Source organism: Thalassophryne amazonica, chromosome 7 (assembly GCF_902500255.1).
Source record: "Thalassophryne amazonica chromosome 7, fThaAma1.1, whole genome shotgun sequence".
Classification (NCBI taxonomy): Eukaryota; Metazoa; Chordata; class Actinopteri; order Batrachoidiformes; family Batrachoididae; genus Thalassophryne; species Thalassophryne amazonica.
The window spans coordinates 89,021,096-89,042,720 of record NC_047109.1 but is presented as its reverse complement, the minus strand read 5'-3'; the positions used below and the strand labels follow the sequence as shown (position 1 = coordinate 89,042,720).

Below are 21,625 nucleotides of genomic sequence, written 5' to 3'. Positions count from 1 at the left end.
AAAGGCCACTCTGAAAGGTGCAGTTTTGTTTTATTGGGGGGGGGATACCAGTCAGTATCTGGTGTGACCACCATTTGCCTCATGCAGTGCAACACATCTCCTTCGCATAGAGTTGATCAGGTTGTCAATTGTGGCCTGTGGAATGTTGGTCCACTCCTCTTCAATGGCTGTGCGAAGTTGCTGGATATTGGCAGGAACTGGTACACGCTTTCGTATACGCCGGTCCAGAGCATCCCAAACATGCTCAATGGGTGACATGTCCGGTGAGTATGCCGGCCATGCAAGAACTGGGACATTTTCAGCTTCCAAGAATTGTGTACAGATCCTTGCAACATGGGGCCGTGCATTATCCTGCTGCAACATGAGGTGATGTTCTTGGATGTATGGCACAACAATGGGCCTCAGGATCTTGTCACCGTATCTCTGTGCATTCAAAATGCCATCAATAAAATGCACCTGTGTTCTTCGTCCATAACAGACGCCTGCCCATACCATAACCCCGCCGCCACCATGGGCCACTCGATCCACAACATTGACATCAGAAAACCGCTCACCCACACGACGCCACACACACTGTCTGCCATCTGCCCTGAATAGTGTGAACCGGGATTCATCCGTGAAGAGAACACCTCTCCAACGTGCCAAACGCCAGCGAATGTGAGCATTTGCCCACTCAAGTCGGTTACGACGACGAACTGGAGTCAGGTCGAGACCCCGATGAGGACGACGAGCATGCAGATGAGCTTCCCTGAGACGGTTTCTGACAGTTTGTGCAGAAATTCTTTGGTTATGCAAACCGATTGTTTCAGCAGCTGTCCAAGTGGCTGGTCTCAGATGATCTTGGAGGTGAACATGCTGGATGTGGAGGTCCTGGGATGGTGTGGTTACACATGGTCTGCGGTTGTGAGGCTGGTTGGATGTACTGCCAAATTCTCTGAAACGCCTTTGGAGACGGCTTATGGTAGAGAGATGAACATTCAATACACGAGCAACAGCTCTGGTTGACATTCCTGCTGTCAGCATGCCAATTGCACGCTCCCTCAAATCTTGCGACATCTGTGGCATTGTGCTGTGTGATAAAACTGCACCTTTCAGAGTGGCCTTTTATTGTGGGCAGTCTAAGGCACACCTGTGCACTAATCATGGTGTCTAATCAGCATCTTGATATGGCACACCTGTGAGGTGGGATGGATTATCTCAGCAAAGGAGAAGTGCTCACTATCACAGATTTAGACTGGTTTGTCAACAATATTTGAGGGAAATGGTGATATTGTGTATGTGGACAAAGTTATAGATCTTTGAGTTCATCTCATACAAAATGGGAGCAAAACCAAAAGTGTTGCGTTTATATTTTTGTTGAGTGTATGTTTACTGTCAAATAAATATAGCGGGATGTGGCTGTGCGGGCATACAGATATACTGTACCTTTCAGTCCGTACTTTTTGGGAGTGGGGGGTCTCTGGAATTATTTATAACTCTAGCTGCAGACAGAAAGAAGCTGTTTTTGTGTCTTGGGGTTTTAGTCCTGATGGACCTCAGCCATCTGCCATAGTGGAGGATGACAAAAAGTTTGTGTCCTGGGTGAGAGGGATTGGCCACTATCTTCCTTGCTCGTCTCAGGGCCGTGGAGGTGTACAGGTCCTGTAGGGATGGCAGATTGCAGTCGATCACCTTCTCTGCTGAATGGAGAATATTCCGCAGTGTATGCCTTATGCCAGACAATGTCAGGTCTATATGGGGAAACCTGCTCACAGCTCCTGGTGTTCACAGTCTTCCAGCCAAATACTAATCAGGACCTATTGTGTTTGATGACTTAAATCTGACAGGATCAGCCATGCAGTCACACGGCTATTAAGATCCACACAATAAACTAAAATTTATACACCTGTATTAATTTGATAAACACTGTTTATTTTAAATTAGTCATTTATTTTTGCTGTTTGAGTTAACTGAACCCAGTTTAAGGCAGGGGACAATGACTAATGACCCTGCTCCTGGAGATCACCTATCCTGCACATTTTTCACTTCTACCTGCTACAGCCGCAGCTGATTAGTGAAATCTGGTTAGTCCATGAGCCAGAAGTCAATTTTGTCTTAAATTGTAGCACTTAGGGGACTAAATAAATAGTTCCCTCCATAAACTTCAACTGGTCCAGAATTCAGCTGCCCGTATCATAACTCGAACCCCCTTGATCCAGCGTATCACTCCTGTCCTCCAACAGCTCCACTGGCTTGCAATTCAGTTTTGCATTCATTTCAAAATCCTCCTGTTGACATCCAAGGACATACAGGACCTCGCTCCTCCATATCTGTCTGACCTCCTCCATGTTACCACTCCCTCAGATCCTCTTCCTCCATCCACCTGTCTGGCCCCTCTGCCCATCTCACTGCCATGGGGAGCAGAACATTCAGCCGCTCTGCTCCCCGTCTGGAATTCATTACCATCCTAACTCAGAAACATTGATTTTTCTCTCCATTTCAAATCACATCTGTTTATAACTGCTTATTCCACCTGATGCCTATTGCTCTGTCAATTTTAGTGATTTTTATTGTTGCTTTTTTTTTACTGGATTTTGAGCTTTACTGTATGGTGTCTTTGAGTGTTGAGAAAGGCCCCTTCAAATAAAATGTATTATTATTTGACTGTGTTGACTGTTTGGCCTCCAAAGTGATGGTCAAACAAGGTCATTATCCACTGGATTCTTTGAAATTACCCCATCATGTGATGACAAAACATGACAGATGGTGAAAATGATTCCTTTTTGAAAAAACAGAATTGGCTCAACCAGTAATTTGCATCACGTTTTACCAAAACTGGAGCAACCTTAACTTTTGACCCCGTAGAAAGTGAAACCATTTCTGCTGTTTTTAACCCTTAACTCCATAAAACCAGGTATAGACAGTCCAAACTATACCTTTTTGTAATCTTTATGATCAGAAAAGCAATGTCGTATACTTTTCAATATGACAGAATAGAATAGAACAGAATAATTCTTTATTGTCCACCGATGTGGAAACCTGTCTTCGGCTCACCAGCACAAAAAAGACAAAAAAAAAAGTCATAAAACAGTCATACAAACACACGAATAAAACAAAAATAAGACAGATAAAATACATGGAAGTAAAGGAAGAAGTAGACTAAGATCTAGTAAGATAAATAAAACGTACAATAAGATCTAATAAAATCAAATAAAACAGAAGTAATGATTGGAGCATTTTTGTGTTGACCTGTGTGTAATCCTTTATTGGCCATAGCTACCACCCTGGGGTGGCTATCATACATTTTTGTGTAGGCCATACTATACTCAGGCTGGTTGTAAATGTTGTTTAATCACCTTAAGTGGTGCCAAAAACCTGCTTGGCCCATGGACTAGAGTGTTTCTGAGCTGGAATGGCTGAGGACACCTTAACTCGTAGTGAGTGGAGCAGGGAGAGGTAGAAAACATGCAGGACAGGTGATCTCCAAGAGCAGGGTTGTTGACCCCTTGTTTAGGGTCATCAGGTTTGTTAACTTATTTTGAGATCAACTAATTCATTAGGTTTTTTTAAGTATTCATTCAGGGACAAAAGTAAAAAAAAGATCCAAGACTGATAAATGTATGTCTTTTTATTCACAGACTTCACAGACCATGGTCAATGTTTACAGTGGTTCAGTAGCAGTAGGTTTCAAGAGGTTGAAAGTTCAGCTGAGTCCCATAAAAATCACGGGAGATGTGTCACCTCAGGACAGAGTCTAATTAAAGTGCTACATTTTACAATTTTGCTGGTCACAGTAGTGCACAATTTTTTTTTAAATTTTCAATTTTTTCATTTTAATTCAATTTACCTCAGCAAGAGGATTTTTTTTTTTAAATAGTTTTGCTAATACACTTTGGGAAACAGTACCACATAAAATAACTGTTCAAAAATTGAGCAATATTTTGTACATGTAACTGAAAAAAAAACATACACAGCATTTGGTAGCTAGCAGCTGCTTGGAAATATGGGGAAACAATCTATTTTAGAGTCATCAGTGACACAGAGGGAGAGGCGTGGCTATAAACACCTTGCACGAGTTCAAACAAGAGACATTTCAACAACACGTCTACAATCTTTATTAGCTCTAACCGAAAAGCTACACGGGGCTGCCGATTTAACGGCAGTTACTGCACTCCGCCCACACAGTGTACGCGACATTAAATCCAAGGCCCCACTCACTCGTAGGGCCTCGCGGCTAAAACAGGAGCATGAACACTATGTCCCTATATAACAAACGATAGCACACGTCCACAGTGATCGAGTCTGCTACATGATAACATGAGACCAAAGCTGCTACAAGTGAGGCTGATCCACAATCAGCTGCACTGCACACAAAGGTTAGCGTCAGTCTCCATCGTGGTCTACGCAAAGGCACTGCGACCTCGCCGAGTACCGCAGGATCAAGAGCACTTCAAATTCATCTCCGCCGAGGTTCATGCACACCTCACATGGAGTGCCTCTAATGTCAGCTGAAGGAGGGAACATGATGGAGGTTAAACTAAGCTAGAGGTGTGATCGCAGCCGTTTGTCCGTAGCCAACGCGCAATTCACTGCTCCTCGTCTCCGCAGTGCCACGTCAGCTTCCGCTCATAGAAGTCGATGACCACCTGGGGACACCGGGTGCTGGCTTCACGGGCTGGCAGCAAGGCCACGTCTTCAGAGTTTTTCCTGTCAGAGAGCAAATATGTAAAGACGGAAGGCTCATTTGTCTTTGTGATGATTGGACTCGGTGTGTGTGTGTGTGTGTGTGGTTGCACAACTGCATCATTTCTGACTGCATGTTGGACAATTCCAAGTTGTGTTTTGTTTTATCTTGTTTTCTTTGCTATTATGTCCAGAGCAGTTGGTCCCCCCAACTGTGTCTAGTCTGCTTGAAGTTTCTTCCTATAATCAAAACACCTGAGGTAGTTTTTCTTCACCGCTGTTGCCAGCGCGCTTGCTCAGGGGTGAGTAAGGTTTAAACCTTCCTTGTGGGCAGAAATGGGATAAAGTCACCATTAAGTCACTCTCAAGTCATGAATCAGCAAGCCCCAAGTCAAGTCTCAAGTCATAAACACGATGAACATGAACACCAACTATTTGCAAGCTGACTTGAGACTTGACGTGGGGCTTGCTGATTCATGACTTGAGAGTGACTTTGTCGCACCTCTGCTGGTGGGTAACATGTTGCAGAGATTTATGTTGTGAACTGGGGAGGTGATTGTTTTGTGGTTAAGCGTTGGGCTTCAGACCAGAGGATCCTCGGTTCAAATCCCAGCCTGACCAGAAAAATCACAGACCCTTGCATGGCAGCACCCTGGCATCGGTGTGTCAGTGTGTTTCTGTGAATGGGTGAATGTGAGGCATAATTGTAAAGCACTTTGAGCATCTGATACAGATGGAAAAGCGCTATATACTAAATGCAGCCCATTTAACTGAAAGTAAAAATATGAAACAGAACACATGCCCAAATATTTATGGACCTATCTATAAAATAGTGGTGACTCCTACTGTAGTTAACATGAATGTTTTAGTCCTGCCTGCTGCTTTTTTTTTTTTTAAGATTCTGTTATCAGAGCAGTGAATCAAAATTCTAATAAACTCCACCACGTGAGCATTTCCCCTACACATCTGCTAACAGAGGAAAGAGGAAACAGCGAGTTACCATTTGACGAGGAACATGAGCTCTCCCTGTCTGTCTGTGGAGCCGATGATGCATTCAGGCTCGAGGTAAGTGCTAAAGTCGGCGGGGGCGTTGGACTGCGGGTCCCTTGGCTTGAAGGCGCTGTCATCACGCCTCACAATGTGAGCCTGCCGCTGAGACTGCAGGAATGACTGAAGCAAGGACGACAAGGCAAAGGCAGGATCACCATTATGATAGAGTGCAGAGAGCACTTTGTAACACTGGTGGCCAACTGGTTTGTGATACTAAAACAAAAGGTTCCCAGTTCAAGGCCACTGACGCCCATTCTCCATGTAATATGAAGTTGTATCAAGAATGGCAACCGGTGTAAAACATATCAAATCATCCATATCCAACGTATCCAATTGTGTACTGTCCAACTGGATTCTGTCATTGGTTGGGGCGGGGGGGTGTTTTTATTGTTGTGTGTGCAATGTTGTTGGCATCTGGTGGTGTTTTTCTGTGTATGTGTCTTAGAAAAGGAAACTGAGTGTGCAGCAGGATGTCTAAGGACAAATAAAGTGAAACTTGAACTTGAATCAACATACCGGGGAGAAAGCAAAAAACTTAATTTTATTTCTTACTGTTGAAAAAGCAAACTTAATTGAGAGTGTTTAGTTTCATTTTCAGTGTCAGAAAAGCCACAAAGAATTTTTTCCTCCTATGTAGGAAGAAATCTCACAAAATGATCTGTTGGCTTTTATGTGTTGCCAAAGATGTTTCCTATCTTTTTACAAGAAAAATCTTAAACAAGTAGGAGTAAAAACAACACAAAAGCACAATACAAATACACACAGCAGCACACGTTTCATAAAGTGTAGATGCTGCAAAAGAGTGAGACTTCGAGATATCAATTTGCTTACAACAAACATAACTAGGTCAGGCCAGGGAGCATGCACTGTTACTGTGCCAAAGGAAATGTCCTGGATGGCAACTACCCAAAAAGACCCCCAGCCCATTCCCATCTATTAACACCGTATGTGTGGTTGTGTCCAGTGTTCATAGAAAAGGTGGCACTCTCGATGTAGTGGCTTTCTGTGTGCATAAGCTAGGGTGACCAAACGTCCTGTTTTCTCAGGACTTGTCCTGTTTTCACATCCTGTAGTACTGTCCGTCCTGAGTTTTTTTTTTTTTTAGAAGGTGATGAAAATGTCCTGGTTTTCGTTGTTTTTAATTTTTGAGTAAACTTTGAGTATCATTTGAGTATCTCATTGGGGAGCTACTAATCGCCAGAACTATAGGCGGAATGGAACCGGAACAACTGGTAATTGGCGGAATGGGTCGTTTTTGCTGATATTACACCCAAAACAAGTGTTGATGAGATGATCAGGTCTCACCATTAAAATAATCAAGTTATTTAGCTACTATATAAAGTTATAGGTCGGCATCAGAAGCTGCTAAGTCAATCAATCAATTTTTTTATATAGCGCCAAATCACAACAAACAGTTGCCCCAAGGCGCTTTATATTGTAAGGCAAGGCCATACAATAATTATGTAAAACCCCAATGGTCAAAACGACCCCCTGTGAGCAAGCACTTGGCTACAGTGGGAAGGAAAAACTCCCTTTTAACAGGAAGAAACCTCCAGCAGAACCAGGCTCAGGGAGGGGCAGTCTTCTGCTGGGACTGGTTGGGGCTGAGGGAGAGAACCAGGAAAAAGACATGCTGTGAAGGGGAGCAGAGATCGATCACTAATGATTAAATGCAGAGTGGTGCATACAGAGCAAAAAGAGAAAGAAACAGTGCATCATGGGAACCCCCCAGCAGTCTACGTCTATAGCAGCATAACTAAGGGATGGTTCAGGGTCACCTGATCCAGCCCTAACTATAAGCTTTAGCAAAAAGGAAAGTTTTAAGCCTAATCTTAAAAGTAGAGAGGGTGTCTGTCTCCCTGATCTGAATTGGGAGCTGGTTCCACAGGAGAGGAGCCTGAAAGCTGAAGGCTCTGCCTCCCATTCTACCCTTACAAACCCTAGGAACTACAAGTAAGCCTGCAGTCTGAGAGCGAAGCGCTCTATTGGGGTGATATGGTACTACGAGGTCCCTAAGATAAGATGGGACCTGATTATTCAAAACCTTATAAGTAAGAAGAAGAATTTTCAATTCTATTCTAGAATTAACAGGAAGCCAATGAAGAGAGGCCAATATGGGTGAGATATGCTCTCTCCTTCTAGTCCCCGTCAGTACTCTAGCTGCAGCATTTTGAATTAACTGAAGGCTTTTTAGGGAACTTTTAGGACAACCTGATAATAATGAATTACAATAGTCCAGCCTAGAGGAAATAAATGCATGAATTAGTTTTTCAGCATCACTCTGAGACAAGACCTTTCTGATTTTAGAGATATTGCGTAAATGCAAAAAAGCAGTCCTACATATTTGTTTCATATGCGCTTTGAATGACATATCCTGATTAAAAATGACTCCAAGATTTCTCATAGTATTACTAGAGGTCAGGGTAATGCCATCCAGAGTAAGGATCTGGTTAGACACCATGTTTCTAAGATTTGTGGAGCCAAGTACAATAACTTCAGTTTTATCTGAGTTTAAAAGCAGGAAATTAGAGGTCATCCATGTCTTTATGTCTGTAAGACAATCCTGCAGTTTAGCTAATTGGTGTGTGTCCTCTGGCTTCATGGATAGATAAAGCTGGGTATCATCTGCGTAACAATGAAAATTTAAGCAATACCGTCTAATAATACTGCCTAAGGGAAGCATGTATAAAGTGAATAAAATTGGTCCTAGCACAGAACCTTGTGGAACTCCATAATTAACTTTCGTCTGTGAAGAAGATTCCCCATTTACATGAACAAATTGTAATCTATTAGACAAATATGATTCAAACCACCGCAGCGCAGTGCCTTTAATACCTATGGCATGCTCTAATCTCTGTAATAAAATTTTATGGTCAACAGTATCAAAAGCAGCACTGAGGTCTAACAGAACAAGCACGAGATGAGTCCACTGTCCGAGGCCATAAGAAGATCATTTGTAACCTTCACTAATGCTGTTTCTGTACTATGATGAATTCTAAAACCTGACTGAAACTCTTCAAATAGACCATTCCTCTGCAGATGATCAGTTAGCTGTTTTACAACTACCCTTTCAAGAATTTTTGAGAGAAAAGGAAGGTTGGAGATTGGCCTATAATTAGCTAAGATAGCTGGGTCAAGTGATGGCTTTTTAAGTAATGGTTTAATTACTGCCACCTTAAAAGCCTGTGGTACATAGCCAACTAACAAAGATAGATTGATCATATTTAAGATCGAAGCATTAAATAATGGTAGGGCTTCCTTGAGCAGCCTGGTAGGAATGGGGTCTAATAAACATGTTGATGATTTGGATGAAGTAACTAATGAAAATAACTCAGACAGAACAATCGGAGGGAAAGAGTCTAACCAAATACCGGCATCACTGAAAGCAGCCAAAGATAACGATACGTCTTTGGGATGGTTATGAGTATTTTTTTCTCTAATAGTTAAAATTTTGTTAGCAAAGAAAGTCATGAAGTCATTACTAGTTAAAGTTAATGGAATACTCAGCTCAATAGAGCTCTGACTCTTTGTCAGCCTGGCTACAGTGCTGAAAAGAAACCTGGGGTTGTTCTTATTTTCTTCAATTAGTGATGAGTAGAAAGATGTCCTAGCTTTACGGAGGGCTTTTTTATAGAGCAACAGACTCTTTTTCCAGGCTAAGTGAAGATCTTCTAAATTAGTGAGACGCCATTTCCTCTCCAACTTACGGGTTATCTGCTTTAAGCTACAAGTTTGTGAGTTATACCACGGAGTCAGGCACTTCTGATTTAAAGCTCTCTTTTTTAGAGGAGCTACAGCATCCAAAGTTGTCTTCAATGAGGATGTAAAAGTATTGACAAGATACTCTATCTCACTTACAGAGTTTAGGTAGCTACTCTGCACTGTGTTGGTATATGGCATTAGAGAACATAAAGAAGGAATCATATCCTTAAACCTAGTTACAGCGCTTTCTGAAAGACTTCTAGTGTAATGAAACTTATTCCCCACTGCTGGGTAGTCCATCAGAGTAAATGTAAATGTTATTAAGAAATGATCAGACAGAAGGGAGTTTTCAGGGAATACTGTTAAGTCTTCTATTTCCATACCATAAGTCAGAACAAGATCTAAGATATGATTAAAGTGGTGGGTGGACTCATTTACTTTTTGAGCAAAGCCAATAGAGTCTAATAATAGATTAAATGCAGTGTTGAGGCTGTCATTCTCAGCATCTGTGTGGATGTTAAAATCGCCCACTATAATTATCTTATCTGAGCTAAGCACTAAGTCAGACAAAAGGTCTGAAAATTCACAGAGAAACTCACAGTAACGACCAGGTGGACGATAGATAATAACAAATAAAACTGGTTTTTGGGACTTCCAATTTGGATGGACAAGACTAAGAGTCAAGCTTTCAAATGAATTAAAGCTCTGTCTGGGTTTTTGATTAATTAATAAGCTGGAATGGAAGATTGCTGCTAATCCTCCACCCCGGCCCGTGCTACGAGCATTCTGACAGTTAGTGTGACTCGGGGGTGTTGACTCATTTAAACTAACATATTCATCCTGCTGTAACCAGGTTTCTGTAAGGCAGAATAAATCAATATGTTGATCAATTATTATATCATTTACCAACAGGGACTTAGAAGAGAGAGACCTAATGTTTAATAGACCACATTTAACTGTTTTAGTCTGTGGTGCAGTTGAAGGTGCTATATTATTTTTTCTTTTTGAATTTTTATGCTTAAATAGATTTTTGCTGGTTATTGGTAGTCTGGGAGCAGGCACCGTCTCTACGGGGATGGGGTAATGAGGGGATGGCAGGGGGAGAGAAGCTGCAGAGAGGTGTGTAAGACTACAACTCTGCTTCCTGGTCCCAACCCTGGATAGTCACGGTTTGGAGGATTTAAGAAAATTGGCCAGATTTCTAGAAATGAGAGCTGCTCCATCCAAAGTGGGATGGATGCCGTCTCTCCTAACAAGACCAGGTTTTCCCCAGAAGCTTTGCCAATTATCTATGAAGCCCACCTCATTTTTTTTTTTTTTTGTTTTGACAGAACAGCAATGAAACGGCAGAACGGGAGCTTGTATGGTGCCATCTACAACCCCTGGCAAAAATTATGGAATCACCGGCCTCTGAGGATGTTCATTCAGTTGTTTAATTTTGCAGAAAAAAAGCAGATCACAGACATGACACAAAACTCAAAGCTCAAAGCGCTTTACAATTATGCCTCACATTCACCCCGATGTCAGGGTGCTGCCACACAAGGCGCTCACTACACACCGGGAGCAATAGGGGATTAAAGGCCTTGCCCAAGGGCCCTTAGTGATTTTCCAGTCAGGTGGGGATTTGAACCCATGATTTTCTGGACTCAAGCCCAACACCTTAACCACTAGACCATCACCTCCCCATGATTCTGCTTTGCATGATAACATTTTATTACATTATCTTGAGATTGGTTTTCAATATTGTGAGAGTAGGGGGCATAGTAAGGTGCTTTTCTGTCAGTCATTCTATCAATTGTATCATCATTCCAGTTCTGCCCACTGTTCTGGTTCTGCCAAGTAGTACCCGCTATCTCATTGCCGGGCCGAATGTCCTGGTTTTCGGTAATCAAAATATGGTCACCCTAGCATAAGCTGCCAACTCTCTCGACTGAAAAACTGCAGTATATGATTCTTAGATGATCCTTTAGGCCAATTAACCACCCAACAAGTTGTATCATTACAGATATTTGTAACAAAATGCTCACAAAGGAACCCTTCAGTCAAAATAACATGAGGTGTTAGCATTGCGCTATGTGATACTCATGACTTCTAAGATGGATAAAACCCATCATGAATCACTGCTTTAAGGCGCTCACATTGGTCATGTCGCCAGCCACAGGAAAGCTACAAGGAATTTGTTTTTCCTTCCATGTAGGAAGACATCTCACAAACTGACCTGCTGATTTTTATCTGTTGCCAAGGAAGGTTCTTAACTTGTTCAGGCCACAGCCTGAAAATAAACTTGGCACTGTTGTGTTGGCCGCTGAAGAGGAGGTACTGCTGGCCCACCACCACCAGATGGCACCCTGCTTGAAGTGCGGGCTTCAAGCACGAGAGGGCGTCGGAGCCACTGGGAGTGACAGCTGTCACTTATCATCAGCACCAGCTGTCACTCATCCAACTCATCACCATCACCATAAAGGCCAGACTGCAACTCCACCTCCTCGCCGAGAAATCAGTTACCAGAAGAGGTAATATTCTCTGCTGTGTCTGAACCCTGACTTATTGTCTGAACTTCTTTGCAGCCGTTTTCCTGTAAGCGATACCTTATATGTGGGATTGGCGTTTGGTGTGATCGCTTCACACCTCAACCAGATAAGTGGTTAGACAGGAGCTGCACGTGTGTGTGATTGGAAGTGGAGGTGCTCCCTCCCAAAGGAACACAGACCGTGAAATTACTGAGTGTGTGAACTCACACTCATCTATACTGCTTCTGTTCTCTGCCAGCAGTACCAGGTCTGACAGCTGGAGACGGTGGCCACCTGGGGATCCAGGACTTGGCGGCTCCGGTGTTCTTCAGGTCCGTTGGCGGTGAAGGCCCTGTGGGATCCGGCTCGGTTCTGGACGGACGTCTCCTATCCTCAAGCCTGCCCACACGTCACTCAACATATAATTGTCTGTACTACCAGAACTGTATTTGTCTGTATTCCGTTGTGCACTTCACAACATTAAATTGTTACTGTTTGGCTTATCCATTGCCCGTTCATTTTACGCCCCCTGTTGTGGGTCTGTGTTCCTACACTTTCACAACAGGCACATTAAATAATAAAAATAACACTTTTTGTTTATCAACAGATTGCAAGCTTGAGTTTGTGCGGGAGGTTGAGAGGTACCGACTAGAGCTAGTCGGGCTCACCTCCACGCACAGCTTGGGCTCTGATACCCAACTCCTGGAGAGGGGCTGTATGCTCCACTTTTCTGGCGTTGCTCACGGGGAGAGGCGGCGAGCTGGGGTAGCATTGCTTATTGCTCCCCAGCTCAGTCGCCATGTATTGGAGTTCACCCCGGTGAACGAGAGGGTCGTGTCCCTACGCCTTCAGGTTGGGGACAGGTCTCTCACTGTTGTCTCGGCCTATGGGCCAAGCAGCAGTGCAGAGTACCCAACCTTCTTGGAGTCTCTGGGAGGGGTACTAGACAGTGCTCCGACCGGGGACTCCACTGTTCTCCTGGGGGACTTCAACGCCCATGTGGGCGGGGACAGTGAGACCTGGAGGGGCATGATTGGGAAGCACGGCCTCCCCGATCTGAACCCGAGTGGTGTTCAGTTGTTGGACTTCTGTGCTAGTCACAGTTTGTCCATCATGAACACCATGTTCGAGCACAGGGGTGTCCATAAGTGCACGTGGCACCAGGACACCCTGAGCCGGAGGTCGATGATCGACTTTGTAGTCGTATCATCTGACCTTTGGCCACGTGGGTAAAAAGAGGGGCTGAGCTGTCAACTGATCACCACCTGGTGGTGAGTTGGATCCGCTGGGAGGGGAGGAAGCCGGTCAGACCTGGCAGGCATCAAATGTATCGTGAGGGTCTGCTGGGAACGACTGGCGGAACCCTCTGTAAGCGAGGTCTTCAACTCCCACCTCCGGGAGAGCTTCTCCCAGATCCCGGGGGAGGTTGGAGACATGGAGTCCGAGTGGACCGTGTTCTCCACCTCCATTGCCGATGCGGCCGCCTGCAGCTGTGGTCGCAAGGTCTCTGGTGCCTGTCACGGTGGCAATCCACGAACCCGGTGGTGGACACCGGAAGTAAGGGATACTGTCAAGCTGAAGGAGTCCTACTTGTCTTTGTCGGTAGGTGGGACCCCGGAGGCAGCTGACAGGTACCGGCAGGCCAAGCGTGCTGCAGCCTATGCGGTCGCAGAGGCAAAAATTCGGGTCTGGGAGGAGTTCGGAGAGGCCACGGAGAAGGATTATCGGTCGGCCTCAAAGAAATTCTGGCAAACCGCCCAACGCCTCAGGAGGAGGAAGCAGCTCTTTGCCAACACTGTAGTGCGGGTGGGGAGCTGTTGACCCTGACTGGGGATATTGTTGGGCGGTGGAAGGAATACTTCGAGAATCTCCTCAATCCCATCGTCACGTCTTCCGAAGAGGAAGCAGAGACTGGGGACTCAGAGGTGGACTCGTCCCTCACCCAGGCCGAAGTCACTGAGGTGGTCAGAAAGCTCCTTGGTGGCAAGGTTCCTGGGGTGGACGAAATCCGTCCTGAGTACCTTAAGTCTCTGGATGTTGTGGGACTGTCCTGGTTGACACGTCTCTGCAACATCGCGTGGCGGTCGGGGACAGTATCCCTGGATTGGCTGACCGGAGTGGTGGTCCCTCTGTTTAAGAAGGGGAACCGGAGCGTGTGTTCCAACTACAGGGGGATCACACTCCTCAGCCTCCCCGGTAAGGTCTACTCCAGGGTGCTGGAGAGGAGAATTTGACCAATAGTCGAACCTCAGATTCAGGAGGAGCAGTGTGGTTTTTGTCCTGGTCACGGCACACTGGACCAGCTCTACACCCTCCATCGGGTGCTTGAGGGTTCATGGGAGGTCGCCCATCCAATCCATATGTGCTTTGTGGATCTGGAGAAGGCGTTTCACACTCGGTTTGCAGCCGAGTGTGAAGAGTCCGGGATGAAGATCAGCACCTCCAAATCCGAGGCCATGGTTCTCGACCGGAAAAATGTGCCTTGCCCTCTTCAGGTCAGTGGGGTGTCCTTGCCTTAGGTGGAGGAGTTTAAGTATCTCGGGGTCTTGTTCACGAGTGAGGGACGATGTAGCGTGAGATCAATAGACGGATCGGTGCAGCGTCTGCAGTGATGCGGTCGCTGTATCGGACCGTCGTGGTGAAAAGAGAGCTAAGCAGGGGGGCAAAGCTCTCGATTTACCGATCGATCTACGTTCCGACCCTCACCTATGGTCATGAGATTTGACTCATGACCGAAAGAACAAGATCGCGAGTACAAGCGGCCGAGATGAGTTTCCTCCGCAGGGTGGCTGGGCGCTCCCTTAGAGATAGGGTGAGGAGCTCTGTCACTTGGGAGGAGCTCGGAGTCGAGCCGCTGCTCCTCCACGTTGAAGGAGCTGGGGGGAGATGTGTGTGGATCGGGAGGTCTGGGTGGCTTTGCTTGAGTTGCTGCCCCCGCGACCCGACCTAGGATAAGCGGAAGAAAATGGATGGATGGATGGACAATACAGAATGTGAAAAAATAAAATAAAAAATAAAATAATAAATACGTACAATAAATATCTTAATGCTATTAGGAAACAGCACTGGATTGACAGTTTTTTGCACAATCATACAGCACTTTTAAAAGGCTGAACTAGAATACTTTTATTTACAGCCTAAAACCACCCATTCCAATGTTTTTTTTTTTAATTTAACTTATTTATTTGTTGTGGAAACTGCTTAAAATTTTTAACTACTTTTCACCAGAGCAAAGAAGGTTCCAAATTTAGCTATCTATCTGCTACAGTCAGATGACACATAGGAATTTCTCTGCCTTTTCCAGTTGCTGAGGGGAAATCCACCACTTGGCTTTCATCCTGTAACAAATGCCCCTCAAAACAGAGTGGTTAGTTGAGTCTTCCTATATAACAGCTCAAATGACACAAAGTCATTACAGCAGGAACTAAGGATTCTCCAGAAAGAAACTAGTGCCAAAGACATGTAGCTATTGTCTTAGGTCCAGGTTTCAGCATCATACATCAAAACTGGAAGTACCAGGACACCGAAGGCTTCCATCCTCCTGTAAACACAATGCCATTGCCAAATACCTCTGTCCAGCAACCTCATGACTCCACAAACTCTTCCCAGGTGTTTCTCAATCTCATAGGCTGAAAGACCAGAGTGGTGAACATCACCGCCAAGAAAAAGGAATCTCTTAAGTTTGACACTTTCACCACATAGAGCCATGCATCTGATAGCTAAGTCCAGGAAGTTACCGAAAGCCTAAATTTTGATCTTGATCAAGGACAACTGCAAACCCAAACAAGTGCTGCAATCAGCACGTCTTGATTCCACAAAGATTACATGTTGGGTAGGGTTGTGAGCCAATGGCTTCGGTGCCTTTGTTGGCTAAGAAAGGTTTAGTGACCTTGACTTTCTTGATGATGAAATGATCTTTGTAGAATCAATGCATACTCTGACTGTAGCACTTGACAAGCCGACAGAGGAACTGGAGTGCATGCCATCTAACCTACCATCCCTGGTTCTCAAGACCAGGCACCTAAGTGGCTCTACTCTATTCTATTCTACTCTTCCTTTTTAGATATACCTTAATATATATATATATTTATATATATATTAGTATACACTATATTTCTACCTTAGAATTGGAATGTATAATAGAAGACATACCTAACTGAATTTTCATGCTTTCAATAACTTCCTGGATTTGGCAATCAAAATTGTACCTGTATGCGGTGAAAATGTCAAACTTCGCTTATCTTGCCAGTGACATTTATGTCTCTGGGTGCTCTGCCTTTGAGCTCAAGATGCCAGGAAAGATTTTATGGAGTCAAGCAATCACTGGACAGAGACATTTAGCAATGCCAATATCTCTGCAAGAGAATGAAGGTTCAAGACTTAAGGGTCCCGGGGCTTCCTGTCTCACTGTATGTTTGAGAGACTCGGGCATTAACCAGTGACTTAAAGGGACTACGGGTCTTTGGTACTAGGTTTCTTAGTTCTCTTTGGAGGATCCATTGGTACCGTTGGAACAGCTGCTTCAAGAGATTAAGAAGAGGAGCACTGTTTGCATTCTGAGGTGACATTTTAACCATGTGGCATGTTCTTTGGGCATTATCCAGTACCTACGTGCAAGCTCCTGTATGTCGACGACCACAGTGGCTAGAGAAGGCCACAAAAACCCCAGTGTTTCACCTGGCTGCAACAGACAGAAGGTTAATTTTGAAAAGTGGGGATGAACTGGTGTCTGTATGGTGGTTGACATCCAAGACTGAAGGAACTTCTGTGGTGTGGTGGACACAGTGACACACGACACCAGGGTATGCTACCAGACCTGGACTGCTGTTCCATTAATATAACTAACTATAATTGATTTTGTTTCATTGTTGTTGAAATGTAATTTTACAAATTTCCAATTTAGTCATTTACTTCAATACAAATGGAGATTTTTTTCCTCCAAAAAACATTTATTGGGAAACAGTAGGTTGGTTGCAACCTCTGCACAGTACTGTAAATAATAAATACATTTTTTCCTGCAGCCAGTTTTAGGTGCGGAAGTTGTGCGATTAAACACAGAAGTGACACAGACGTTCCACTGTTACAATCTTCACACACTCACAATTTCAGTCTCCTCTTCGGTCATTTCTTCTTTGGGGATGAATTCATCCTCTTCTGACAGATTAGTGTTTCTCAGAAACTCTTCAATGAGTTCAGGACAGTCCAAGTTGTCCTCTGGTTCCCACGTGTTGTCAGCACTGTGTAAAGGTGGCAAACAGTGGGGAGAACACGTTTTCCAGTCACACACACACACACACACACACACACAAAACATACAAAACTGTGACAAAAAGCCACACAGCATTATGAAGTCTCCTTCTAGTTAGTCAAATGAGAAACCTTTACCAAAGTATTTTCTCTTATAATAACCACAAATACAACAGGCAGGTCCATAAATATTTGGACAGTTGAAACACGTGTTGTCCTGAAAATGCTGCTCTGCAAATTTTAATATGAATGTGTGAGCAGCTAAATGACTATAGTCGAAATGTTTCACTCACTCAGTGAAGCCTTTCCACTTGAGGAAGTATTCCACTCTTCCATTCAAGATTCTGCGGCAAATTATTTTTTCCACCACAAATTCTTGGACAACCGGTGTCTCCTCTGTCTTCCTCTGTTTGGCAGTCTGTTTCTTTCTCATGCTGCCAAAATAACACAAATGGTTGACAAAAGGGCAAAAAAAAAAAGCAGTCTATAAATTCTTAGAAATTCAAATCAAAATCCATAAATACAACTAAAATTTTCTCTCAAAATTTCCATCAGTCCAAAGCTCAAAATTTTTCAACTGCAGAGTCAGACAACTTTCATGACAGACATGACAGTTTGTCAGCAACTTTATTTTGTGATAATCTAAAACCTCCTATTGAAATTTTAATCAATCTTATAGATGGCAGATATGTAAAACAGATGAACATTTTATGGTGAATCACCAAATTCTGCAAAGACGTTTAATATTCATTCCTTTTCTGCCACTTATCCACTTCCAGCTCATCCCACACTTCCCTATCCTCAGCCAAGTACTGTCACTTTTCCTGGGGATTCTGAGGCATTCCCAAACCAGCTGGGAAATATAATCCCTCCAGCGTGTCCTGGGTCTTCTTCGGTTCCTCCTTCCAGTTGAATACGCCTGGCAGACCTCCCTAGGGAGACGACCAGGGTCATCCTCACTGTTTGGCATATAATGTAAAAATAAATAATTTAGATATCATGCTCACTTGTTGTCCTGAGGATAATCAACAGTAAAATACAATATATATATATATATATATATATATATATATATGTGTGTGTGTGTGTGTGTGTGTGTGTGTGTGTGTAACAATGTTTGTGCAAAATTTGGTGGTTTGCCATAAATTGCACAATCGCAGTGACATGTTAAACATATCTGCCCTGCTACAAAGTGATATCTGCCACACTGTGTTGAAATCATAAACCTGTTCTGTGTTCAGTGACGTGTCCTCAATTGACACACACATTCAAAGCCAAATTTAATGGATTTTAAAACCATTTATCAACAGCAATAAAACACAACAGTACGATTTGTACCATGTATGACTGAGATTTATACAGTGCATCTGGAAAGTATTTACACATATTTGAACAAATATGAATGAACAAATATTTGTTCATTTTGGAATGGATGCCTGCAACACATTTCAAAAAAGTTGGGACGGGGCAACAAAAGACTGGGAAAGTTGATGCATGCTCAAAGAACACCTGTTTGGAAACAGGTGAGTGTTATGATTGGGTATAAAAGGAGCATCCCCAAAAGGCTCAGCCGCTCACAAGCAAAAATGGGGTGAGGATCACCACTTTGTGAACAACTGTGTGAAAAAAAAATAGTCCAACAGTTTAAGAACAATGTTTCTCAATGTCCCATTGCAAAGAATTTAGAGATTCTATCATCTACAGTCCATAATATAATCAGAAGATTCAGAGAATCTGGAGAACTTTCTACTCGTAAGCGTCAAGACCGAAAACCAACACTGAATGCCCGTAACCTTCGATCCCTCAGGCGGCACTGCATTAAAAAAAAAGACATCACTGTGTAAAGGATCTTACCCATGGGCTCAGGAACACCTCAGAAAACCATCGTCAGTTAACACAGTTCGTCACTACATCTACAAGTGCAAGATAAAACTGTACCATGCAAAGCGAAAGCCATACATCAACAACATCCAGAAATGCCGCCGCCTTCTCTGGGGCCGAGCACCTTTGAAATGGACAGTTGCAAAGTGAAAAAGTGTGCTGTGGTCTGATGAGTCCACATTTCAAATTGCTTTTGGAAATCATGGACGTCGTGTCCTCCGGACAAAAGAGGAAATACACCATCCAGATTGTTACCAGTGCAAAGTTCAAAAGCCAGCATCTGTGATGGTATGGGGGTGTGTTAGTGCCCATGGCATGGACAACTTACATATCTGTGATGGCACCATCAATGCTGAAAGGTACATCCAGGTTTTGGAGCAACACATGCTGCCATCCAAGCAACGTCTTTTTCAGGGATGTCCCTGCTTATTTCAGCAAGACAACGCAAAGCTACATTCTGCACGCGTTACAACAGCGTGGCTTCGTAGTAAAAGAGTGCGGGTACTAGACTGGCCTGCCTGCAGTCCAGACCTGTTGCCCATTGAAAATGTGTGGCACATTATGAAGCACAAAATACAACAGAGACCTCAGACTGTTGAACAGCTGAAGTCGTACGTCAAGCAAGAATGGGAAAGAATTCCACCTACAAAGCTTCAACAATTAGTGTCCTCAGTTCCCAAACGCTTATTGTGTGTTGTTAGAAAGAAAGGTGATGTAACACAGTGGTAAACATACCACTGTCCCAGCTTTTTTGAAACGTGATGCAGGCATCCATTTCAAAATGTGCAAATATTTGCACAAACACAATAAAGTTGATCAGTTTGAACATTAAATATCTTGTCTTTGTGGTGTATTCAATTGAATATAGGTTGAAGAGGATTTGCAAATCATTGTCTTCTGTTTTTAGTTACATTTTACACAATGTCCCAACTTCATTGGAATTGGGGTTGTATTTCTGGTTTGGCACTGATGAGAATAAGCACGTTAATTTTTTTATGTTATCAGCTGAATAATAATTTTTTGTATCTGCGGGAAATGCATACATTTTATATAAAATTTTTGGATTGATTTCACAGCCATGTGCACAAACATTCCATCATTGTGAAACTTTCTAGAGTAAAAGCATACATTCAACAACCTACAGTGTTAAATGTGTGTGATGCGCACTTCTGATCAATATGCGATCACTATGGTGTTGGAAACAATACAGTGCCTGTCACTCGGAACACTGGGATGTCAAAGTCACCCCTCTCTGCATATAAGCACTCAGGGATATTAAGCTGGAAAACAAAGTTGCTTTTTTTTTTATGAATCTGGGGCATCAAAGTTTATCAGATTTAAATCAGCTTGTCCCTGTTATACAGCCTTATAAACTGGAAATATACAACATAGCATTTATTGGTTACTGACTTACTGCGTATACAATTTGGCTGAGATAGACTAACTAACTCACTCACTTACTCATCTACTATTTTTCTGTTACCAGCACAGAGACTTTGGGATTTCAAAATGTCTTTTTTTTTTTTTGTAGAAAATAAGTAATTCGAAGAAATCTTCTTGGTTTATGAAAAAATGAAATGAGCATTATTATTATTATTATTATGCAGAGGATTAATTAAACAGAAGTGAAACAAATTTTAGAAGCATCTCTGTTTTTGATCCTCATATTTCATAAACTGAAAACTACTTTTTCCTCTTAATTTACGGCAAGTTATTTTTCAGATAATTCCAAAACATTAAAAACAAAACAGAAAGCGAGTTTTTTTGTTGTTGTTTTGTTTTTTTTTTTCTTGGCCGAATCTGCTGACTAACCGGATAAATCCTAATCACGCCGATGTGGATATTTTGACAGCTGGATGTCGTTCAGACTTTGATGACGTAATAAAGCGCTCCACCTGCTGTTTCGTTTACGTTACTTCAAAAACAGCACATTAGCGCGTGCACACACGGTGCGCTACGAAGTACGTCGTTCATGTTGAAGGCAGTAAACACGAGCGAAATGTGAATGAATGATGGCGTGGGACGTGGGAAAAATCTGCACGTACGCTGCTGCGTGGCGGTCGGTCTCTGCGGACAGCCGGCGGCGCTGCTCTTCTGTGCCGAACTTATCGGCGCTAAATACATGCACGCTGCGCCTCTCGATGCCGCTTTTTGCGCGAAATTCGTCCGTCACCGTTGCTACATGAGGAAAACAACTTTTCCCAAATGACTTAAAATTAAAGATGGCCGTGGATGTTCGGAGGAAGTGGTTGCCAAGGGAAAAGGTCACGCCAGGAAAACCATGAGGACACGACAGGGACGCGAACGCTTCCAACCAATCAGAGCTCATCAGTGGTCCGGAACAGCCCTGCCACCCGTGGACACGCCTACAAAGTAATGGGTAAGCCAAGCTGCGTCGCCATCTTGTGAGGGAATCACCCCAGCAAAAAAAAACAACAAAAAAAACGCAGTGCAACAATCCTGATGCTGCTCTTTAATTATTTATTTTTTTATTTTACTGATGAATTGTAACCATGAATTATAAACTGTACAACAACAAATTTTATATTATTAATTTTATATTGTTGTAAGTT

The 21,625-nt window shown here is 43.3% G+C and overlaps 1 protein-coding gene across 2 annotated transcripts; it reads right to left on the bottom strand.

Moving 5' to 3' along the window:
• Window positions 1–3,586: 3,586 nt before the first annotated feature.
• cbx3b (chromobox homolog 3b) lies at window positions 3,587–21,396 on the bottom strand. Of its 2 annotated transcripts, XM_034174995.1 has the most exons (5): window positions 21,098–21,396; window positions 17,465–17,605; window positions 17,026–17,161; window positions 5,663–5,832; window positions 3,587–4,686 (listed from the first exon to the last, which is right to left on the bottom strand). In XM_034174995.1, the coding sequence occupies exons 1-5, from the start codon at window positions 21,379–21,381 to the stop codon at window positions 4,566–4,568; spliced, it is 852 nt and encodes a 283-aa protein (XP_034030886.1). In that variant the 5' UTR covers window positions 21,382–21,396; the 3' UTR covers window positions 3,587–4,565. The 2 variants fall into 2 exon arrangements, with proteins under 2 accessions (XP_034030886.1, XP_034030887.1); XM_034174996.1 differs by lacking the exon at window positions 17,465–17,605.
• Between the last annotated feature and the right edge of the window lie 229 nt (window positions 21,397–21,625).